Here is a 16,117-nt window from a genome sequence, read left to right as displayed (position 1 = left end):
TATTATATATACATTTTTTACAGAAAAATAATACATTAATTCATCAAAATATTACAGATATAAAACAGTATTTTTTGTACAAAATTTGAAAAATACCTATATATTTTATTATAGTGTAAAAAGTATTTTTATCACATTTTTATGATTGGTCCATTATATAATCACAAGTATAGTTTTATAATTGTTTTATTGCAAATCAAAGATTTTGGATTGCAGAAATAAACAACATTTTTAGACCTTTTCACATTATTGCAAAGTTTAATTACATAAACCAGTAGGTTATATCAAATTATAAATCTTAAAATTTTTGTTGGCAACCATCGAAACTATTAAGGCACGTATCACAACAAAAAAAATTTACATATTCTAAAGTTTATACGAACGTATTTTTTGTGAGTCAGAATAAATCATAATAAATTTTGATCTTCAATATCTAAAAAATATATGCGTGTGTGTCTATCGTAATACAAATATTATTTAAGATACTTTTTCCTGGCAAAGTGCACAGCGATGCCTAAAAGCGATGAAAGTGTAGCAATAGCGCCTACCTTCACGCCGTTGAGTTTTCCACCCCATAACCACCCATTAGGTAAACAATTCACGGCGTGAGTTAAATCGATGCATAGTTTTATACACGTAATAGCTTCCAGCCAGTATCTGACTTCGAAGTTCTTCTGAGCGCAATCCTTAGCGCCGTCAATCAACTTTTGTCTTTGTAAATTTGTTTCTTGGAACTGTCTGAGACATCTGAGAAATAAATATATGTATGGAGAATTAATATTTTTGTTACATTCATCCATAGATCAATATTTAAGAGCAATATCAGAAATGTCACATTTACTTACTTTTGAGTGTATAGCAAAAAAACATTACATTATTGACAATCATTTTGTTGTTTCTAATATTACGTCATACGCATTTTAATTTAAAGAAAAATAATAAAATGGTTTTTATTTGATATTCACTTATGTATGTCAGCGTTTAAAAAATGGTGCGTAGCTGTATTCTTGGAGCATTGTTTTTAGTTAAAATTTAATATTCTACACCTCAACAAGGACTGAAATTAAACAATGGATTTATTAATCCAAAGTTTACCACACATAATAGTAGCTCATATGATTACATGTTAATTCAGGACCGGTATATAACTTTATAAACATGCGGAAAATATATAAAAAATGTTTTTGCATTGATATTGTTAAATTCTTTTGTTAAACATAACCCAAAAATTAGAAAATATAAAATTGAGAAACGCTGACATGCTGAATGAATCTAACTTTAATGGAGAAAAAATGGGCATGTTTAATATTCATTCTATACGTCACATATAGCAGTAACCATGAGTTTTACTACGTCAAAGCAATGCAGTAGATAACAATAAAATATACATTTTTGAATACATGGAATGAATAGTTTGTTCTTAGTCTTCATAGCTCAATTCTCAAAGATCATCAGAAGTCATTCATACTTTAGGTACACATTTTATATTAAATTATTCATTATAATACCTAATTAATGTGATGTATAAAGAAGTGACCCAAAAAACAGTATTGGCTGTGTCAAAGGCTAACAACTGTTTATCGGACATTTTCAAAACTCCGCAGTCGCCGAACCAACATATCTTTTCAATAGGATAAAACATTTGGTCGACTGCATTGCCCAGGATGCCCAAAACACTGGATAATTTATCAGGTTCCTGAAATTAATTTAACAAATAATTAACCAGTTCATTATTGTTGTAATATGAGTAGAAAAGTAATTACATTTCTACCAAGGCCGTACTCCAACGTGTGTTTCAACATAGGTAAGTCGTCGAATAGTCTCATAGTGGCCCTAGTTGCTGATAATTTACTGCTAGCTCGTAATAGACCTTCATTTTTAGTTAAACTACCCCAAAATTTTAACGTGTAACATGCCAAACGTACGACCTGAAGAATAAAAAAAATTGCAATACATAGTTAACCTCATTTTTAATCAAGATCGTGATAAGCTTATTTAATGATAATAATAAATCGAGTTTATTAATTGAATTGATATAATTTATAATAAATATATTTTTATGTATTTATATTAAATACATAAATAATTTATTTATTTATAAAATAAACCATAAAAATTATGAATTGATAAAAAAACTATTATACTTTATCTCTTCCGTTGTAAGTTTCTAAGAGCTCGCACAGGGGCTCCATATTGTTCCGCGTTCCAACTAACAATGCTTTCTCTTTCTCCAACAGCAAGTAGCAATACAAGTATTTAACCTTCGGTCGAAACTGTCATATACAAACGTCAAACGTCATCTAAGTTTACTTTGGTGTTACCATAATAAAAAATTAACTGTCAAAAATAGAATAATAATAATAGCAAACATAATATAAATGTTTTATTTTAAAATATTTAATAGTAATTTTTACAATTAAAAAGTTTAAATTATTATGGAGGGAGGGAAATATTGTTCATATCTTTCTTCAGTTTTTCAGTAATAAATTTACAAAATAGGATTTTTTAAGAATAAATAAGTACTAGGTCTGCGCAATTGCCACTCATAATCTCGCAAATCACGTTTATTAAGTAGGGGGAAATGTTTTGATATGCAGCAATGACGCGAAGTTCATGATATAACCAGTGACATGAATTAAAATGTAACTAAAGAATGCACAAATAGTCACCAAAAAAATATTTTATTTATAAAATGCGCCTGAACAATTAAACTCACTAACTTTGTAAAAAATCGACAATTAAAAAGTATATTAGAAGTTAGTCAACATATTTTAAGGTTTAGTAATCCTAACGGGTGTGACTTTGCAGCTAGTATGATGCGAAAACTAGTGAGAATTTTATTAGATTATATTATAATTACGACAGACAATGAATGGCGAGATGTTTTCTACGAGCAGCGGTGGAGAAGCTGGCGCAGGGATGATGTCGTTGGAAGTTTGTTTTATAAAATGAAAGTTTGTGCATTACTGTTGGGACAGATTAGGTGAACACCTTTATCTGTAACGAATCATTTTCCGAAAAAAAATCAAAGATTTACCTTACATAAATACACAAAACGCTCGTTTTATGCAACAAAGTAATTATTTAAATGCACATATGTCTTAAAATAATTCTCTGTTAAATAGCACATTTTTAGATAGAATTTGGCATGGGAATTGCAGGGTCTTACTTTGTGGGATCTCAGGGTTATGTTGCTTCGATAGTTTGATGGAATAGCAACTGGCTGATATAGTTTTTTCATTTACTATGGAATTATATAAGTTAATGCAATATGAAAATGTGTTTTTTTATGGCCAAAAAAATCCGCGCGCTCATTTTTTTATATTTTCGGTATCAAACGACTGCCCAACACAAAAATACATATTATTATTACAATATAATATGTAAAAGTATTACGAATAAATACCTCAATAATAAAACATTTAAAGATATATTCTCATAATAATATGATATGTACACTTAATGTACATCACAGGAACTGAAAAGTTAACTTTAAGTATTAACTCCAGTAAATATTAAAAATCGACTTACTTAGTTTGTGTTTTTATTGCTTTATTTCTTATAATTAATTTATATATAATTTTATAGCATGATTTGATTATATTATTAACTGTTTTAGATTTAAGTAATTATTTTTCATATCTTTTAACTTATCTATAAAATATTTTTTAATTATTTATTATATTTATTTACGACAAGGAATATAAATAAAAATACAAAAATCATTATTTGAAATTATTTTAATTTTTTTAAATAGCCATTTTTACTTTTCATCTTTCTCTGCGATGAACACTTTTCAATTAGTGAACACAAATAAAGCTGTTAAATAATATATATTTTGTGTATATATTGTAATTTCACTTTTCTTTAAAAGGAACATCAATAATAATTCCAATCTGAACAGCAATTCATTCACGCAATGAAAATATATAAATATATAAAGGTGTATTTATTATGCACTATAATATTATTTTTTAAACTAAATTGACTTGGTTCGATAAATAATTTTGTTCTTTAATTAACGTATAATATGTAATAGTAAGGAATGTGCTTTAGAACTCAAATGCATATTTAAATATAATTGAGAGATCATTCGTTGTTTTAAAAATAGACACGTAGGCGCAAACAATTTTAATAATACAGTGACCCGTATTTGTATATCAAAATTTAGTAAATATAAATAACATTAATATAAATATTCAATAATAAAATTTATATGGAGAAAGATATTATTTATATTTATATAGTTAAATTTTACTTTTTGTACATTTTAAAAACGTGATTTTAATAAAAAATTAAATTCGTATTGAGAACAATATGAAAAATTAACTAAGCTCTTTGGCATTATAATTTGTCTTTGAATTATGTATGCATTTGAGGTTCTAAAGCAGAATAAATTATTATATTTTTGTATTATTTAGCATCACCAAGCCCTGAAGATACCACAACAACGAAAGCCTTAAGTTCGATAGGTATGAGTAGTAATACTTACATAGTAGTGATAAAAATATTACACATAAGTAAAGTTTTGTAGTAAAAAATAACAAAAAATTATACACATGTATGTATCATATATACCTTAATGAATAAAATAAATTATATAAAATAATATTTATACATTAAGTATTTAATGTTCATTTATAAGCTCATTTATTACCATATACATAATTAGCGATAACAATACCGTTGCCATCATATATAATAAAGTACATAACAAAAAAACTTAAGAAATTATCTCACTGATTTTTAAATTATATTTTATTACAACAAATTTTATAATATTAAAACAATGATATATTTATATTAGAGTCTAGTATGTAGCTGTTAAGTGGTAGAATAACTTTAATGATTTAAATAAAACATATTTTGAAGGATGTAAAATAGTATTTGTCAATTGGATAATTTTATATCAATATATAAATAAAAGGTAAAATGAAAAATATATTTGCACGATTATACCACTTAATATTGATTAGGTTTATGAGATCAAAAATATGGTAAAAATGAGAGATATTTAGAGCCTGAATTACAAGGCCTATGTCCAGAATTGGAAAAAGGTTAATATATATTTATATATAATGAGAAAGAAAAATACGCGACAAATATATCATCGCATGTTAATCGATATTGTGATTATTAGGAATATATATTGAGCTTTTTAATTAATTTATATTTATGATTTTTTACAGTATATAGGGAAATTTTTGACTGAATATAAGTAGGTTAAAATGTTCACGATAGTTAACATATAAAATGATAGAAGTTTCCCCAACAATATACTGTGTTTATAATGATGTATATATATAAAGTAATAATAAAACGTATAACCATTCCATATAACAAGTTTTAAATCAATAATACATTGAAAAACTACGCTAAAAGTAAATTATTTGAATGAAGGAATAATTAACATAAAAATAATAATTTTAACAAACACAAATAAATTACAAAAAACGACCAACACATTAAAATTCTTATTTTTGAACACAAAATTGGAATGGATTTCGCCTTATAAATAAAGATATATAAATAAAAATTTGACTACAACTTCATCGCATATACGCAATAAAAAGTTTAATCGGATAGAAAGTTTACTAATGAAGTTTTTTAATTTAATATAAATAACTTGTGCTTTTTATTGCAATAAACCTTAGATATAATTTAAACTTAAGTCAATCATAATTCGCCAACATATAAAAGCCTAGTGTAAGTGTTATTTTTTTTTAATATATATGTATATTTATGAATTTAATCTCAACGCACACGTTGTTAAAAAATAAACAACGCCAGAACACATTTTAAATAGTTTACATTTTAATATTTTTTTATAGAATTTTAGGACATTTTTTTCCTTTATATAATCATACAATATTTAATTATAAAATATGAGATCGATTTGTTGTATTATACTTATGTTTGATTAACATATTTCTCTTTTTTAGTCGATATATATGTATGTATATTACTTAATACAAAAATATAGAAATCGCACATAGAACACCATTATTAATATACACATTATTTAATAATTTAAATCTGAATTTCTATATTTCTTGTCATGATCTTTTAAATTATCAATTACTAGAAAATTAATTTTACATTTTGGACATAATTTAACAACAAACAATATTAAATGAATTACAAAAAATCATACATACCGACAAATAATTTATATATAAATGTACACATGCGTACACACAGACAAATATTGTAGATATACGTATGCATATAACATACATATAAATAGATAAACGCATATAATTAACTAAAACTTAATCGCAGGAGCCCTTGGTCAATTTGTTAATAAAATACTGTTTGATTTTACATATGCTAAATCAATAAAATAAATGTTTATCACTTGTACTCGTACATGTCTTGAGAGAGATTCTATCCCACGCGATAATACTGAAACAAAAAATAAAAATAATTATGTTATTAGATTTAATAAAAATATGCTTAATAATTCAATATTAAATTACATAAATAAGAAAGGGATTATCCAATATATTGTAGTTAGAACGATTTATTTTACCTATCAGATGATTTATTTTTCTAAGTATTGAATCTATGGGATATACAGAGACGTCATTTAATATATTTAAGGGAGGGGGTAGGGGATAAGATTCATAGTATTTCATTAAAAACGTTATATATTTTCGGTAAAAGATTATTAGCAGCAGCAGTTAGAAAATAATTTTCGTTTTTCCTTCCCGATCACAGTATTTTTAAAAAAAAATACTTAAAAACGTCTGGCACGGATCCACCATTTCCTATTCAGCAGTATAAAAAAATGCAGCCATCGTAAGACATTTAAAATATTTAAAAAAAAAAAATCTCGAAAAATTTGCCAATTTTTAAGGTGAGAATTCACAAAATATAATTTTAGCTTGGGCACGAGTGAGAAAAGGGTTAAATGACTATTATCACCATTTGTGCCATATTAATTTTCTCTAGAATTTTTATTTAGTTCCATTTTCTATTAAAAATGATTTTGCTTTCTTTACTTTTTGATCATATATTTTGTTTAATGGAGCTACTATTTTTTATTTTTTAAATAACGGACATTATTTTAGCTTTTTCCAGTCGAAGAGGGGGGGGGAAGACAGTTAATATGTCGATTTTATTAAAATCCATAATATTTTATTAAATGAAATGTATTTTTCTGGCCAAATTCAAAGGGGGGAATTTCTCTCACTTGCTCCCCTCGCCCCCAAAGGACTCCCCTGCATTTTTAAATGAGATTATGGATCAAGCTGAATAACAAACGAACCGAGCTAATTACAATTATTAATTAAAACCAAAGCAGTTAAAATGTTCTCAAAAACTGCTGTATCCCATATAGATGACATTTAAAAATGTTAAAAAAAATTGTGATTAAATATTTTTGCCTTCTTTAATTTTTCTAAAGTTTTTCTGATAAGCTACGATTTTTTAAAAATAGTGGCGGATTTGACTGACTATCAAACTTAACTGAGATATTTACAAGCTATACTTTTTAAAACAGGTTTCAATGACGGTTATCCTTAAAAAACAAATAAAATCTCGAATCCGCCTCAAAAATATTCAATGAAATATCAGAATACATTTTAACCGATAAATATATATTTTGACTAGTAAAAATATAATGTATTTGGCAGGTTCTAGATACATATTATACATATGTACATTTGCACATTTTTATTATTTACTTACACGTGATGAATAAATGTTACAGTGAATGTATATTTTTCAGTGAAATTATATTTTTAATAGTGATTCCAAATACATTCTCACCAGTAAATATATATTTCTACTGGCGAAAATATAATTTAACTGATTTGCTACTCTAAGATGTCTATGAAATTCAACTTATCAAATGCGAAACGTCCATTTGCTGTTCAAACCCAAACTTAAAAAATGATGAAAGCTTTAAAAGTAATTATAGTTTTAGAACTTTCATTAGGTCAAATCCAAAATACAAACTAAGTCAACTTATGGGAAAATAAGTGGAAGAAGAGGTACAGACTCGTCGCATTTTGTATATTTCTCCAGAGTTTGTCTGCACTTCGATATTGCACTAGACTTTATAAATACGATAGCTATCCTCACCAATATTACAACGAACTTTTTATATGAGAGTATTGGTCAAAGTGTATTCAAACCGAATTTTGGTCAATAGGAGAGCGCATCATTTCCGAGAAGGCAAAAATTCACGTGAAAAGCAATAAATACCGAGCGTTCCCACTGCGTTGCAGTGAGAACGCTCGGTAATGAGTTATCACCAAAATTATAAGCATTGTTTCACTCAAATAATTCATTTTCTTTGGGAAGCAATGACAATGGTTTCGTGTATAGAGGGCCACCCGGAACAAATCTTACGCTTCATGAGTTGATTGGTTTAAATGAGCATAGTCTGTTCATCCAAGCTTTTGTAAGGAAATATTAAAAAGGCTTGATGATCCTTGAAAAAGACTCACATCTGACATTTCAAAGTTCAAAGACATCTGACACCTGAGTTGCATCAGTGCAATAAAAATATATATCGAACAGATCTTTCGCTCAATCAATCTCCAAACCCTAAAATTGATTAAGTGATAATATTTACCTTGAATGAAATCATGGCAGAATTGACTAGTGTAAATTAGGAGGAGGCGGTCTCACGTGACCTGGTGGTGGCCTGGAGATGGGCTCCACTGGCAATGGAAGCAAGGAAAGCGGCGGTGTTCGATGCCTGTGCCTCCTAGCGATGTTCTGAAAAAGCACTCGCTTATTGTTGCTCCCGCATCCCGTCTCCTTCTTCCAGTCTTTTAACACGGCACCCACCCTTTGGCACTCTCTAGCGTAAGCACTAAACGCCTCGCAGTAACAAGTCTGCGTAGGACACTCGCACATGTCCATGATACAAGACTCATAATAGTTGTGAGGGTTCAATTTGTGTCTGCAGTTCTCGAAAGCGTCCGATTTGTTGAAAAACTTGCACGCCCTATTTGCAATCTTCTTCACGTTTTTATTGCACGGCTTCTGCTTCATCAGATTATCTTGCTTCCTAGAACATGCCTTCTTTCCGCCTACCCTCCAAGACGCACCGAACTTCCACAGATCGTCTTTGTTGGCTTCGGTCAAAATCAAGCCGCTCCGCGTCTTCAAATCATCCCTAACTAATGAATTATAATTACCGCACAGACCGCACAGCTTCTCTTTGTAAGAAATGGGAGCGGTGACTTCTAAAAACCCTGTGCCATCCCACACCAATTTGATACCTATAGAAGTGTTCACGAATATGTTCGAGTCCTTTTTTTCGATCGTAGCTATGTGAGATGTAGTGTTATAAGGCAGTTCGACTCTTCGTCCATCTACTTTGACTCTCAATTTTCGACCTAGGTTTATCTTCAAATCTCCTATTCTGAGGGACACAGTTTTGGTCCAGGATGAATACCGAGTGGCTCTAGCGTCGTTCGTGACTCTGATCGAAAAGGTGTCGTTGGCGCAATCAGCTGTTAGTTGATACTTGCAAGACCCTTGGAAGCTATAGAACTTTCCGTCGAAAGTTTTGTAGTGAGGATCGCCAAAGACGGTGCATACGCTGTCACTTTCGACGCAACGGTGACAGCACTGACCGGGTGGACGCTCTCGCCGATGGCCTGCTGGACAGGACAAAGGAGGACATTGTTCCATGGCACATCTGATTTTTCCGGCGTGGCACATACAAGACTTGCATTCGTCTAATCGCCAAGATTCGCCGTCCTAAAAGTTTATAAATAAATATTTTTGAATAAACTGCAGATCAGATCTATTTATACATAATAATATATAATCCATACCTCATATGTGATTCCTCCTATCGTGCAAGTGGAACGAACTTCTTCTACTGGAGGACAATGGGGACAACATTCACCAGGAGATGTCTTCTGATGTTCAGGGGCGCATTCCAAGACTGAGCATGATGTTCTCTTGCAAATTGTGGTACCGTTGATGCAGGAGCATTTTGTACATTTGTCCAAGACGAAAGATTTTCCATGATAGTGGTAGTCTTTTCCGAGAATGCAAGGTTTGTTGGGGGTGTGATCTGTAAAATACGATAAAATAAGTTTACACAAAGTTGTATCATGTATAGGCTTACCATACGTCCTGTTTTTTTTTTATCGCAATGGATATTCCTGATTCTATACCGGGACGTAATTTGGGAAGAGCAGGTGGAGGCATTTGTTCCCCTTTGAATTTGACCGGAAAAATGCATGTCATTTAATGAAATACTATAAATCTTAATGAAATCGAATCACTGACTGGCCAACTTTTGTACCCCTCTTCTTTTGCATAAAACTGAAATACTGTCCCTGATTCTAAACCAAATTTTTTTGGGATATCACTCAGAGAAAATCTAAAAAAAAGCAGTCTCAATTTATTCCGTCATTTCAGTGAATTAATATCGGAATACATTTTCATCGGTAGATGTGAAATTATAATTTATCTGGCATGTGCTAATAAACTTTTTTATTACAGTTTACTAATTAAGATCGTTTTTAAGACTAATCCACTTGAAGCAATCAATGTTTTATGGCTAGGAACGTTATTTAATGGGTCAGAAGGGGGGGGGGGGGCAGGTGAGTGCATTGTTAGCGCGTATTTGGCCAGAAAAATACATTTAATAAAAACGAAATATTAAAAAAAATTACAACTGACTCATCAAATTTTGCCCCCCCTCCAGCATATAAATATAGTAAGCCATGAAATCAATAGTATTTTAAATAATATTAAGAATGTTAAAATTTTCTATTCGATCACAGATGTCGTTAGCAAAAATAAATAATTGAATAACCAAAATTTATATATGTATTGTACATATATCATAAATATGTATATTTGTATTAATGGACCAAAATGTTTAATTACCTTTTTTTTCAAGTATTAAAATAAAAATTACAATAGTTGATTGCCAATATTTTTTATACAAATACTGTATTGCTTAATAAATTATATTTTACTATTTTTATTTATTATATTATTTTTTTCTATTTATAAACATACTGACGTTTTTATACGTTGCATTATATAGATGGGAAAATTATTTGCTCTCTCTCATGAAGGTTAATTGAATTTATCTAAAAAAAACATTAGGTTTATTTATCATATGCTTATTTTTTAGACTCGTTGCAACATTCGACCAAAATTAATTTGTTGTACAAATAAATATTAGTTTTTATAGAAATATTACTTCTTTTACTGAGTGTCAGTTATTGGATATTTCTTGAACTATAAATGCTATTGAAATAAACATTTACAATTTAATTTAAAGCTTTTTACATATTTTCAGATGCATTGTTATTGTAATGAAAAAAAAATGATTTTTTGAAATGTTATGCAATAAATTAAATAAGCATTTTTTTTTTGATAAATTATGGTCTCTATTATAAACACTCAGTAACTGTTTGTAAAAAAAAGCTCTTTATTTTTTTTTTATATACCTATTTAAAATACAATGATTTTTTTATAAAATTTTTGTACTTTACATGGTGATCCAATTGCGTTCCCTATGTTGCCAGCACTGTAAATCAGACAGCTGTCAATAATCACGCATGTGTAAAGTGTTTCAGTTGTTCTACAGAAATAACAATTCTGTACGATTTGTGGTAATAAATATTTTGTATTAATTTTATAAAAAATATTAAGAGCCTCTGAATTGCTATAAAAAAATTACACAAAAGTATGTTAAATAAATTAACTAAATATATTAACAGAAAAGTCAGAAAAAATTATTAAAACATACCATTAAAAAAATGCAGTAAAATAAATGAAAGCAATAAAACGTTAAGGACCACAGAATTTTTCTATAATTTAATATGAATGCAATATAAAATAATAATAAATAAATATCAACATAAATAATTTTGCTTCCAGCTGTATAACAAATTAAAAAATGTATTGCGCTCCAAAAATCAGGTGACACATTTAAAAAAATGCATGTTATATGATTTTCTTAAAAAAATGGTAGATGATAAGAATATTATATATATATAATAGCCCTGAATGTAAAAGACCAGGAAAGATAGACGATGTTGTACTGACTGCAGAAATGGAAACAAATCTTTTTTATTTTTATCCCACAGATTAGGTTTATCTAGATTTTTCAATCTCACGGGATGATTAATTAAAATCGAGCTAGGTCATACATATCAAGTATTGAAACTTCTCTAATAATGAGCTAATACGGCTCATAGAGAATGTCTTATATGTATTAAAAAAAAAACTATTTATCAGCTGGCCGAGAAACTACTCCAGTTCAATTCAAGAGTGCATAGACATATCAAAATATTGGGAAGGCTTGGAAACAAGTTGTATGGGTTCCAAGCGAATTGAGTAAAGAAAAGTGCGTATCCGCATATCCAAAGAGCTTCTAGATGTTGGAGGTGATGGTCTTTTCTTGAGGATTTGACAACTGGAGATGAGACAATAATTATTGACGTAGAAGACACTGATTATTTAAAGGTCAAGTAGCAAAAATTACATCAAAGCCCGAGATCACTGAAAAAAGTTATTAGTAAAGGGACTGTGGATTACGAAGCTCTTTTGCTTGGCTAAATAATAACATCAAGCTTTTATTGTGATCATCTCGATTAGCTATACGAGGAAGTAAAAAAAAACTTGGACTTTTCAATAGAAGTCGAATTGTTTTATAAAACGATAATGGCGTATTTGACTCACAATAAAACAAGAATTTTTCCTATCCACCTTATTCTCCTGACCTTGCTCCTATCGACTATCATTTTTTTTAAGATGCAACAATTCCTTGATCGGAATATTTTGCATCAAATAATTAAAAATTAACTGAGAGGTGAAAGAAAATTATGTCTTATGAAGAAAATTATATTTTAAATCATTAAAATAAAAATAAACATAAAAGTCAAAAAATCGATATTTATTTTGAGATTATCTAATATGTCATACATTCAATTTAATGACTGTTAAAGTGTCTTTGAATTGCACTACACGCGAATATCAGAGTAAATATTACTCGATTAAAATAAACACAATAAGAGTTTTGTCATAGCAAACAACCTTTTGATTTAAAGAGCCGACTCTCTTCTAGGGAAACAACGTAATTTTAATATGTGCTTTAAATCAGAAGCAATGATAATATTTATGTAATATAAAAAGAAAAACTCACTTTTCGGCCTCGAGCCCGTCGTCGGGTATTCAAAATTTGAAGATTTCATTACGAAGATTGTTTATCTAATTTAATCAATGTATTCTTCTAATCCTGAACACATTATGTATATAGTCATAACACACCTAGTTAATTAGTAATCCAATTATTTATATTTAGTCCAATGACGAATTAATGAAAATTATTGTCGCGTAGCAAAATTTTATGTATAAATAATACTTATTTAAAACTGTTGTCATGGTACTGTCGGCCATTTTGTTTTATATTTGAATGCTTATTTTTCATTGGTCGAAACAACAGAAACTCAATCGGAGCAAATTCAATTTTTATTTAGTAGCAAAATTTTATTTATAAATAATAATTATTTAAAACGGTTGTCACGGTACTGTCGGCCATCTTGTTTTATATTTGAATGCTTATTTTTCATTGGTCGAAATAACAAAAACTCAATCGGAGCAAATTCAATTTTTATTTTTATTATTATAATTAAATATAATTCCTTTGTTTACGTTTATTATTATACACCGTTCATACAAAGCGATAAATTTTACATAGTATAAGATTGAGAATATAATGTTTTATTTTAAAGCGTGCGCATCTAACAATTATTTTAAGGGATGATAGCAATCATCAGAGTCAGAGTAATGCTCTCGAGTACATTTTCATATAGTCGAGGCAAAGCAGATAAAATTTAAATAATAACATCGCAATAGTTTTTTTTTTTAATATTTGTTGTAAACACAAGACACTTATCTCTAACGATGATTTGAATAAATAATAAGCTTATATGATTACCGTAAACAGAAACAAGATAGCGGTAGTTTCTTATTTCGCATATAAGAAACGGATCCTGGAGTTATAGATATTATTAAAAAAAATACTGACCTGGGAAAATCTTAGCTAGTTTTCCCTCTCCGCAAATGGGACAGCACTCCCCTGGCGGCGTAACTTGCAAAGCGACAGGACATGGAAGAACAGGACACGCCCGTTTGACGCACGTCAATTTGCTTTTTGAACAGTGACACTTCAAACAAGGGTCTTCGGTTATTGTGGCGTCTCTGCCTTCGGAAACCTTCTGGCCGTTTATGTAGCATCCTGAAACAAAAAATAAAAACTTGATCATAAATTTTACTCTCTAAGGACTCTAAGATGATGATTTAACGAGCCCGCATGATTGAGGGTTCGGAGAGTGCCAAAAGCACACACGGACAGGTAAGATAGATACACACGCTGTGTGGTCAGCAGCCGCGGGGGCTGAGGTCCTTATCCCTTTTTACCAGAAACAAATTACTCTTAATATGGCGGAACGAAACATAATGTAAATAACATGTTGGAAACGCAAACAAAAAATGTGATTTGATTATCTTGTTAGCAAATAAAAATTTGCTGTTAATAAATTTTATTTATTCTATTTTACTAAAATATATGCTACAACTTTATTTAAGAAAAGCACTGCAATTAATTTAAGAGAAGCAGTAGCACTGTATTAATTTATTATAGCAAAATTTCGTTCAGAAGCTTAAAAGTAGTAGATACAAATTTTAAAATATAAGAGCTGTTGTGATGTGTATATGTTTTATTTAATATATAACTAATTAGCTATTATATAAGTATTTTACTATATAAAAAAGTTCATTTAACTTATTTTATAAATATCATAGTGTTAAAGTTAAATAGATATAATAGCCAATACATTGTGGTAAAATGTGAAAATATATTTTATAGTGTCGTTTACTTCTAGCACGTATATTTTTAAGTTTGAGATAAAAATATATCTATATGATATTTTTGTTATTAAATTATAGAGATTTATCTAAGCGTGTAAACACTGCATTAAGCCTCCGATTCCCCAAAGATTTCAATAATAAATTTGTCGATGGAATTATCTCATCGGTCCCCTGATTGGATGCTCGTTTTGAGCTAAGGTTCGTCCCCCGCTGGCTTAAGAATCAATAAGCCATACCTCAGGCTAGTGCCCACCTCCGAAGCCAAAACCATAAATTTCTCTTCAATAAACGAGTGGTTGCCAGCGGATGGAAGAGGGCTGCCTCTATTATAATTAAGATGCACTGTAAACAATAAAAAACTGAGGTACAATCGAATGAATCGGAGATTAGGAGGTCCTTAATCTTTGTTTTTTTATTTTTATTTTAAATATATTTTCATTAATTATGAGCTTACTAACAACTTATTAACAATAATTACATTAGTAATAAAAAAATTCGTACTGATATTCGAAATTTATTGAGCAATTCTTAAAAAAAATGATTATCTGTATTGTAAGTACATTATTTTATAACCAATGATAAATACAATTATTATTATATATGTGTATATAATATATACACAATTTATGAGAATGGCATACCAATTTTATTTATTTTTAAACCTATATTTCGTTATTTAGACGGATTTACTGGTTCTAAAAAAGAATCTGAACATATGTTCAAAATTATTTTTGGCTATTTCCAGATCATTTTTTTCAACATTTTTTAATTTTAATTTTTAAAGACTCTCATTGTATCTAAAATAAGACTTTGCTAGTCAATAGTAAGATACGCACATATTTTTGAGCTTAGCTATTAGTAAAAATTCGAATATTTTTTTTCATCATGGCATTTACGAAATTCCCCGATGATTACGCGTCATCATCGTTCACATATTTCGGCGCGTCTATTGAAGATTTTCAAATTAATACCGCGATGATGGGTCGAACGTTTGAGGGTCTCGTCGAGTTTCCGAGAAGTTCCTCGTTTCCCAGGTGCGCTCATCTGCCGGGACCCCCCAGATGGGGCCGCCCACCGACCTCTTCATCTCGGACCGCCTTGTTACCGTTCGGGACCAAAAACGAACAAAAAACACACCTTAATTGTTTATTCTCCCGGTGTGCTTATATTTTTATTTGTTTTTTTGCCTTACGTAAATTTCTTTTGTGCAAAATTGCCGACGTCTTAATAAAATGCAGCGATTTTTTTA

At 29.3% G+C, this 16,117-nt stretch overlaps 3 protein-coding genes across 3 annotated transcripts in view; 1 reads left to right on the top strand and 2 right to left on the bottom strand.

Annotated features, from left to right (window-relative positions):
• The window catches only part of LOC148239304 (uncharacterized), a 278,456-nt gene that overhangs the window by 44,587 nt on the left and 217,752 nt on the right, over positions 1–16,117 (top strand). The window lies entirely within an intron of this gene.
• On the bottom strand, positions 22–2,302 carry LOC148239306 (peroxisomal membrane protein 11C-like). Its single transcript, XM_088199686.1, has 4 exons — positions 2,145–2,302; positions 1,764–1,928; positions 1,509–1,696; positions 22–747 (listed from the first exon to the last, which is right to left on the bottom strand). Exons 1-4 carry the CDS (start codon positions 2,190–2,192, stop codon positions 474–476), a joined length of 675 nt encoding a protein of 224 aa, XP_088055812.1. The 5' UTR covers positions 2,193–2,302; the 3' UTR covers positions 22–473.
• Positions 4,609–16,117, bottom strand: part of LOC148239305 (BMP-binding endothelial regulator protein-like) — a 116,487-nt gene continuing 104,978 nt past the window's right edge. The window contains exons 7-10 of the mRNA XM_088187623.1: positions 14,027–14,236; positions 9,801–10,045; positions 8,585–9,723; positions 4,609–6,405 (exon numbers count right to left, since the gene is read on the bottom strand). Coding sequence (XP_088043749.1) covers positions 8,611–9,723; positions 9,801–10,045; positions 14,027–14,236 — 1,568 coding nt within the window. The 3' untranslated portion in view covers positions 4,609–6,405; positions 8,585–8,610. The remainder of the gene's footprint in view (positions 6,406–8,584; positions 9,724–9,800; positions 10,046–14,026; positions 14,237–16,117) is intronic.

This window comes from Plectrocnemia conspersa, unplaced genomic scaffold, assembly GCF_051122295.1.
Source record: "Plectrocnemia conspersa isolate PC_06_02 unplaced genomic scaffold, ASM5112229v1 ptg000001l, whole genome shotgun sequence".
In the NCBI taxonomy this organism is placed as follows: Eukaryota; Metazoa; Arthropoda; class Insecta; order Trichoptera; family Polycentropodidae; genus Plectrocnemia; species Plectrocnemia conspersa.
The sequence above is the reverse complement of the archived record's forward strand: the minus strand, read 5'-3'. Positions and strand labels throughout refer to the sequence as shown.